Here is a 9,133-nt window from a genome sequence, read left to right as displayed (position 1 = left end):
CCCGCGGCCCCTCTGGGGAGATGGAGGTGGTGGGGAGGGGGCGTGGAGTGGCGGGCGCGGGGGGCGCCGGGGCTGGCACGATACCTCCCCCGTCCGTCTCCGGTCAGCTCGGCACCTGCACCCGTCCTACGTCGTGTCCCCCCACCGCGAAACAGCAGCAGCAGCCAGCACCTACGTGCCCTGGTGGAGACATAGATAGGGTTTTTCTGGCCGAAACACCTTTATAACTTTGTGCTGAAAAGTACAAGTCTCGTTTGAAAAATGCATCTGAAAAAACCAAATCTCTGCTTGCAAATAGAGGTGGAGAATTGCTGAATATTTTTGGTGCAGTTGATTAGAATTTGAAATGAGTGTGCGTCTTGCCCAGCAATGGAGACACGGTAACATAGCTCATGTTACAGAATTGGCATCTGTGATTCACTGGAACATGTATTTGTTATTAATTCAAGTTGCTGGTTGTGCTTTCACCAATTATAAAGCGTTCTAGCAAATTAAAAGTAGCACTGACATGCCTAAGTGCACCACAACTACACCTTCCATCTCCTGTGGAGATGTTAAAGTGCTTTCTGCAGCCCACCATGGTATGAGGTCAACACCATGCCTTTAAAAACAGTTTCCATTTATAAATGCTTTAACAGTACTACATTCAGATTGCTTCCGTTAGCGTTGTTGGAAGATAGAAAGCATGGTTGTCCCTGGATTGGCAAAAAGATTACAATGGCGACCTAATACTGATTAGTGTTGGCAGCACTGGGAGTCCTAGTGTAGATGCACCAGCTGCTACCCCTTTTTCAGCATCATGTTGATTAGATTTACTTTGACTTTTATGATGCCATGGCATCAACTGGATCCAACCACTGTTTTGTCTGTACTAGAACTCCCAGGGTTGCTGGTGGACTTAAAAAATGTAAAATATTCATCCCTCTTGTCATTGTATTCAGATGCACTTGTGTTTTGGGAGATAAGAGATGCAGCTGGATTGGTACTGTTATCTTGAGCACTGGTCGGTAATTTCACTTGTAAGCAATATAAATTGCTGAGTTCATACAGATGTGTGCAGAGAGGTTTGGATTCTAGATGTGAAACAATAGCGCTCGTAAGCTCCCTCATAAGCCACAGAGGCATAGGGGGGAAGTTCAGCACCTGTATTAGCTGAGGAAACTTCTGGACTGATTTTTTTTCCAAGTCATTCAACCGTGTCTTCCTAAGTTGAAATACGTTTATATCTGTGTTCTCTCTGGTACTGTTGACCTAGCAGGACCCACTTCATAATTTAAAAGTGCACTCAGGAAGGGAGTCGTGTTAAATGTATGCGTTTTTGTCTGGATTGTTATTTGAAGTATTTCAGGAAGCAGTTAAAAAAAAAAAGTCTTCTTTTGGGACAGCTTACAATGTGTTTTGCCTGATCACTGTGTTATTGAATTTGATAGGCTCTTCATCTTAGTCTAGCACAGAGACTTTATATATTTTTGGCAAAGGCCAAAAATGGATTGGGTCTTTAAAAGTGAAGCAATAGCAAAGATTTTCCCAGAACGTTACTAAAGGGTGTTTAAGCCTAATGCTCTTTCTGCACTGGAGGCTTTTGATATTAAGCAATGTATGGTCTCTTAGCACACCTGCCACAAATCTTGTGTTTAGCAGCGTGGAAGGGACTGGCTTCCAGCAATCTGGCCATAGCGTCAGCAGCTGTGCCAGCCTGCAGCTGCTGCTGTCCAGCCTTACGGCTCAGACAATCTCATAATTTACCACTTCTGAAGCAGGGAGGACCTCCCTCTTCTTTCTTCCATCTGTCTGGTCAGACAAGTTCCCTTGTGCTGTTTTTTGTACCATGTTTTCTGAACAGGTTCAGCTCTTACCTGGCAGGACGTTACCCACTTTTATTCCCAGTTCCTTAGTGTTCTCTGTGTTCAGCAAAGTGACTTGTTTTCCACAAGTGCACTGTCTCAGTGAGAGGGTGCTTGGCCCAGGGTAAGTAGTTTGTGTGAGAGGAGACCCCTCTGTCTTTCAGCAACGGGGGTCAGATCTTCTCAAATGGTGATGTGTAAATTGCAAACCTGGAGAGCCAGGTAAGTAACGTGGGGAATGCAAGTGGGCTTACCGCATCACTTTCCTTATTGTGTGCTTAGAAGCTGCAGTCTTCTCTGAAAACCTCCTTTCTTTTTTTCAAATGGGCCTTGAAATCCCCTGGAGAAGGGAGGCTAAGAACACCAAGAACAATTTTGTAATATGTAGGATTCCCAAGGGCAATTCTAGCCTTTTTGCTTTCTAGGGTAAAAATTGTGGAGGATTATGCTCTGTATTTCCACGCTACTGGTTTCAACTTGTATTTTGGAGGAATTTTCCTACTAGATTGGGATCATTCTAGCATTGTATAATCAGGATTTAGATGACCTGGTATTATTTCCTGAAGGTAATTTTAAGTCTAGGTTCTTCTATAGTTTTAAACCTATGCTAAATTTATAATTTTATTATAAGCTTGCTATTTAATTCTTTATTGCTGGAGCTTTCTGTGTTGCCTGTGAAGTTTCTTCTCTATTGTGTCTTCAGTTATGAAAAGCTTTATGACAAAATCTACATCGAATTGTATTAAAGTAACTGGATTTGGATTTGTTGAGCCTGCTGTGGACAGAGCAGTAAAATGCAAGTAAAATTGCAGGTGAATGGATTCAGTGAAGTGTAGTAAGAGTGTTAATAAACCCAAACTTCATTAAAAACTCTTGGAAATACTAGATTTTTACAGTGACGTAGAAATTGGCATTAAATTGCCTAATACTTTGGCAGCAACGTTTCTTAGTCAATTGCGTTCATTTATAACCATTATTCATCTTCAAATTCTGTGTTTTGGATGTTTTAATTTAATGGTTCCTAAGCGTGTGTTTGGGCTACAGGGGGACGTTCTTTCTGACCTGTACAACAGGGAGAAGAAAGTGTAGTGGTGGCACGTTCGATTCTCAGTTTTCTGTGGACCGGTGAAGACTGGACACCAACTTTACATGTTTTACACTGCTCTAAGTGTACTGTAATTCTTTGTTTCTAGTACTGGGTGACCAGCTGTGCTGACCTGCTGAGCTGTGCAAAGCCTATCAAGGCCCAGTACTTGCCGAGTCAGTTGTCCCCTCCGCTCCTGGGTGCTGATGTAGAAGGAGGTTGGGTGCTATGTGTTTATAAATAATTGACTTGCTCATACCCTGCATGGTAGATCCAGCTGTGGATCAGAGTCTTAAAGATGAAAGCTTTTGTGATTTCTGTCAGCTCTTGAGGAGATAGCTCTCTGAGGAACTCCCCAGCTCTGCTCTTGAAACAAGATGCTGCCTCTCTCAAACATGGAATTGGTTTAGAAACTGTGAAGAAAAGTGTTCTTATTCCTCGTGAAGAGGAAAAAGGATCTTAAACTTGTTAGGTCTTTTTGTAACTAGTGTGCATGTTGATTTAACTGTCTGGATTACTGAAGATTTTGTGTCCTCCCTTCAAAAATGAATCTGAGTCTAATTATGACCACCTGGTTTACCAAATGGCAGATTTTTTTGTAGATCTGTCATCTTGAATAATTTTCCTTTATTTCTGTCTGCTTTAATTCATGTATTCTATGTTAGATAAATAGAAACACACTTGCAGTTATGCATTTTTAGTAAAATAATGTGGAATTGTAGTGATTAAAGTAAAAGGTCTGATTGACATTGGCCCAATATTATCTCCCACTCTTAATTCTAACTCCTCTAACTTGCTTGGAATTAATATTTTATGTACTGTCTGAATTCTTAAATTGCTCTCTCAATGAAATATAATCTATTAAAACAAAAACAACTTTCTCAAATTTTGGATGTGATACTGGGTTTTATTTTGATGGTTCCTTACCACATCCTTTTGTGGGTAGTTTGAGGAGGCTTTCTTTTGTCCTTTATGTTTATTACAATTGCAGTTTACAAAGTATTCTTGTAACTTTTCAGCGATACACTGAGCATGCATGTGATGTTCCTTTTCTGGCTTTAGGCATTGGTTGCAGTAAACATTTTATTCTTAAGGAATGGAGGTTAACAGACTGCTTTTAGTCAGGTCTTTCTTACTTATGGTTAGTTTCAAGATGACATCACATTTATTTAGTGTTTCTTACATCTTCATTCTTGTGGTCCATGCACATATAGAACCTGATCTAAGAGAACATCTAATGCTGTCAGCATCAGATAAATTTTTCCTAATTACTATGAGCTAAATCTTTACAGTCTCAGCAACGGCAAACAGTAATTTATTTGCTGGCACGGTAGCAAAAGCGTGGATTTTTCAAATACAGATACATTTAATTTCCTTTAGAACACTATAACAGAGCTTGTGCAGATTGGAGAAGAATAGATTTTTGGATGTTGAACACAATAAATCTTTTAATTTTTTTTTTTATGATAATGTTCTGAAAAGCAATTGGGAAAAGACATATTTAGGTTAATGTACATCAATTTGTGAGCTGTACTTAATTACTAATGAGGTGCGAAGAGCTTCCTTTCTCAGGAGTTTCTCTACTGTGATGAGGTGTGAAGAGGCACTAACTGATTGTGAATGAAGTGTGGATTATTTTGAGTGTGTTGATTTAGATTAACCCTCTTGAAAAGTGTGTGAACAAGTGGTTGGAAATTTCTTTAGGATCGGTTCAGTGTCAAACTGGTGTTTGTTAAATGGGATTCTGCAAGGCTTCATTCTGTATCTGCTCGTGTTCAGTGTTTCTATTAATAATTCTGATGAAGGGGTAAAATATACAGTGTTAAGATTTGCAGACAGTGCTAAACTGGAAGGGTAGGCAGGAGGGTGGAGCACAGAACAGTCTCAACAAATGGGAGAAACAGCCTGCAGTGAGGTGTGATTCAAGGTCAAGTATAACATAGCTACATTTACATAGGTAAAATCTGCAGAGGTGTGTGGCTGGTTAAACTGCAATTTTATAGAAGGGCACTGGCAGCTTAATGGCTGAGAAAGTATCAATTAGTAATGCAATCACACTGAAGAACTGGTTCTACTAGTGCAAGATTTGGACCAGCTGGGGAAAGTTCAGAGGGAAGGAAAGAAGAAAGATGTGAAATCCAGAAGATATGGCCTAGGAGGAAAGTTGAAGGACCTGAGTTTGGGGTTTTTTTGGTTGTGGCGTGGTGTGGTTTTTTTTGGTGTGGTTTTTTTTTTTTGGTGGTTTTTTTTTTTTTTTTTTTTGGTCTGGCAAAGAGGACACTTTGGGGAAGCCTGGATAGCAGTGTTCCATTAGAGTAGAAAGACTGCTGCAAACTGATCCATTTTAGGCAGCACAAGACGAAAAATATAATTAAGAAGGAGGAGGTTTGATTTCGGCATTGAGAACAAAAATTGTGACTGAAAGGCTAGATAGATCGTGTAATGCGTTGTGTAGGAAGTATATGGAGATTAGTACGAAAAATATTGTCAGAGGTTTTAAGAGTCTGGTGAAGGTTACTGAGCCTACTCAGCAGAGCTGCTGTGTAACCAGTTGTCACAGACCTATTTTTTTCCTTTTATTTTTTCAAGGCAGTCTTTGCAATGGAAAAAGGGAAACGCTTTTTATCCAGCCAAAGTTAATTTATTCTTTCCAGTTTCTCGACAATAGAGAAACCCGCTTTTCACAGTGCTGAGGGAATGCCATGTTTCGTAATAATCCCTGATTGTTTAGCGTGGAATGATTTAGTGATATTTGTTATTGCTTCATTGTTTTTTACCAACTTCCTTGCTGATTTACCTTGAGACACTTGTACTGAAAGCATCCCATTACACAGGTGGACATGCAGCATCATTGCTGCATAACACAACACCTTCATGTCTGACTTGTTTGTTTTGTAACTTGGAAAGAATTTGGTTTTTTATAGTTTGGATGTCTGTGCATTTCTGTCCTCACCTACTTGAATGCTTTTGTTCCCCTTTTTTTTTCCCTCAAGTTTCTGGGGTAGTAATTTGATAACGTTCAAACAAAAACTGTCCTGAAAATTTGCTAGCTTAAGCAAATAACTTTATCAGCTCTGTATTTTGTTAACTGTACAAAACACAACTTTTGATTGTTCCTTATTTAGATTTTATTATCCCGTGAAATGGAGTGGATTTTATTCGGAGGAAGTGTAAAACATTAATACACCGGGTATTGGAGAAGCTCTCCCAGGAACTTCCTATTGTAGTTAACTACATGTTTTAGAATTTAGGGAAGAACTAAACCTATGGATTTAAGAATTCATCTGTCCTCCGTCACCCAAATGTGTTTTTGGATGGATGGATGCAATGCTGGTAGGGACCAGGGGTGTAGGGCAGGCAGCCCTTGGTGCTCCCTTGGGCAGAGGCGCTACCTGCATGGAATGATGAAGAGCAAGGATGCGTGGGCAGCATGGGATGGGAATGTTTTTGTTTTGGTTTTTTTTTTTTTCCCTCAGGGCGATGTTTTCTGGAGCGTACAGTGGAATGCATGAAAATGACACACAAACAGATTATTGGGACTTGCTGCTGGATATTTGTTCCAAATGCAGCTCTGAAGGGAAATTATTAGTAGGAAGGGAACGCTTAGTATTGCTGAGCTAAAAATCTTGTTGTGCTACTGGGATGAGTAGTTGGTCCCAGAGAACATCATACAGCATTTTGTATGGGTATGTCAAGTGAGAGATAGTAGGTATTTATGCTGAAGAATAACTGGATTTGTAGAAGTGATGAAATTTGATTAAAAAAATTATTCCATACAGTACTGTTTCCCTCACAAAAGTAACTGGATAGTTTCAGGAGCCCTTTTATGGGTTTCCAGATAGTCTAATGGTGCTGCACAGCCTTTTGTAGTTATCAGAAGGTTTCCCTCTATTTTAAAGAAATAAAAATTGCTGTTTATTGATTCAGTGGTGATTTAGAGCCTTATAACAAGTACAGGGGAATATTTCTTACAGGGTTTCACAGTCAAAGGATTTCAAGCCTGTATGGTTTGGTGTTCTGTGGTGAGGCATAGAGGGGTCCCATTTCTCACTGTTTTCTTTCATGTATGCAATTCCTCTGTATTTTTACGTGCATGTGGTTTTTCTTTCTTTTCTTTTTTAAATAAGGCTTTAACTCTTCTGCAGGTAGACTTAATAATACATCCTGCTGGTAAAACCTGTAAATCTTCTGGAGTGTGTGAGAACCTTGCCTCAAGGTCCTGTTTCTATTCCTGCTTCTCTTTTCCCAGAGGATAACCGTACAGGCACAGACTGTACAGACTCTCTCTTTAACCCTGGAATAGCTAGGATCTCTGTCTTGTAGAGAGCGGAGCGATGATTGCTCTTCCTAGGCTACTGCTCTGTCACTGAGATGTTGTGAGGCCTTGACCTTTTTCCGATTGCCTGTAAAACTAAGGGTTTGGTTTTTGGTGGTGGTTGGTTGGTGTGGTGGGTTTGGTTTTTTTTGTTTGTTTGTTTTTGGGGTTTTCTTTGTGGTTTTTTTTTTCTTTCTGTATTCTTTTTCAGGCTGTATTACTCAGGTTATGCTGCTTTGCTGACTTCACTGGCTTATTATGTTCCTGTTCCCTAACAGTAGGTGGCATGCCTGTGGAAGCAACAGAAGCTCAAATGATCCCATACTCCTTATTTCTTTTCCTTCTACTTCACCTCAATTATTAGCAAGGGTGTCTCAGATTGAAATTTATTTGTAGAGGTAAAATTAAATAACAAATTGTGCTAATGAGAAAAGTTAGTTCCTTCAGTAGTTTTGGCATGGCTCTTTGTACTTAGTTTGAGTTACTGTCAAGGATGGGTGTTTTGGGGACACCTTGTGGGATGCACTTGAGTGTAATACTGGTGGACTCAAAGTGGTTTCTCTGCTGATGGAACCACAGTTGAAGTTGTCCACCAGTTGTCTAGACAGTCGAGCACTTTATGGAGCTCACCACTGCAAAATGGATGCAAAGTTTTCCTGCTGCTAGTGTTCTGTATGCACCTAGGGCTGGCAACCAGTGCAAACTGTTGCTGGTAAAGATGTGATGTGCACATAAAATCCTGTGATCGTTATATATTCCAATGAGTACAGCCCAGTCCTCCTTTACTTTTTTTTGTAATTTGGATGTGTTTGTACTTTCAGCAAGTTCTAAATGATTCTTAGAACTTTGTCACAGTAGTGTTAACTTCAGGATCAGAGCATCACTGTGAAGTAGCTCTTACTTTTTAGAATTATACTCTAGACCAATGGCAAAATAAAATTACATTTTAACATCTTGTTTGTGTAAGTATGGCATTAGGGCATTGGGGACCTTGGACAATGATTCCTTGCTACTTTATCTCCTGTTACATGTTGGGTTTAGGGAAGCACATTCTTTAAGGCTATTTGGAAAAATATCTTTCAGAGGATTTCCCGCCCGCCCCCCCCCACTCCCCTCCAAAAAAGTTGGAGGTGAATAAGGAAGGGGTGTCTGAGGTTTGAGTGGTGATCTCTAAAGTGTTGGCAGTAAGTTGCATTTGGATTTGATATACAAATAACAAAGGGGCTTTTTGAGTGAATGCAAAGACATATTTGAAAACAACCATGGTAGGATACCACCCTGGTGTAGTTATAAAACAATTTCATAAAAATGATTTAAAAATGAAGTGACATTACTGCTTCTTGAGCCTCTCAAGAGGCTGATAGTCACAGAATAAACATGGAGAGCCAATACACAGTGGAGTTTTTCATGAGCACTTGATAGGTTTACATCTGTCTGTATAGAATTATTTGAGCTTTGTTTTATGATAGGCTTTTTACAGATGTTCTGTCTAGATAGAAGTCATGTTTTTGTCTTCAGCTGTAAATAGGTTTGAACATAAGAACTTGTCAGGATCTAAGACTTCTGTTATTTCAGGTTGGTTTTCTGCAACTGCAATGGTGCTTTTTGGGGGGGAAACTTTGGTTGCCTTCTGTCTACAAATCTGGAAGACTATAGTTCACACCAGGTCATAGTCACATGACTAATCTGTTTGAATTACCCATAAAACATTTTAAAAATCAAGGGGAGAGAAATGTGTTTTGCTATTGAAGTCAGTAAGACAGCTTCTAGAACCATACTTTGTGAGCATTGGAACGGTAACAGTTTTATGTCAAAACTTCAAGAATAAGTCTCTTTCTTGTGTGCTTCATGAGATGTTTTTTCTTTTAACTGAAGCATCATTCCTGTTAT

General features: G+C 39.7%; 1 protein-coding gene across 1 annotated transcript in view; it reads left to right on the top strand.

Annotated features, from left to right (window-relative positions):
* The first annotated feature begins 20 nt into the window (after positions 1-20).
* AVEN (apoptosis and caspase activation inhibitor) overlaps positions 21-9,133 on the top strand; it is a 96,177-nt gene continuing 87,064 nt past the window's right edge. The window contains exon 1 of the mRNA XM_009634132.2: positions 21-200. Within this exon, the coding sequence (XP_009632427.1) occupies positions 21-200 (180 nt within the window). The remainder of the gene's footprint in view (positions 201-9,133) is intronic.

This window comes from Egretta garzetta, unplaced genomic scaffold (assembly GCF_000687185.1).
Source record: "Egretta garzetta isolate BGI_Z169 unplaced genomic scaffold, ASM68718v1 scaffold2, whole genome shotgun sequence".
Taxonomy (NCBI): Eukaryota; Metazoa; Chordata; class Aves; order Pelecaniformes; family Ardeidae; genus Egretta; species Egretta garzetta.
Note: the sequence above shows the minus strand (reverse complement) of the source record. Positions and strands in the feature narration are given on the sequence as shown.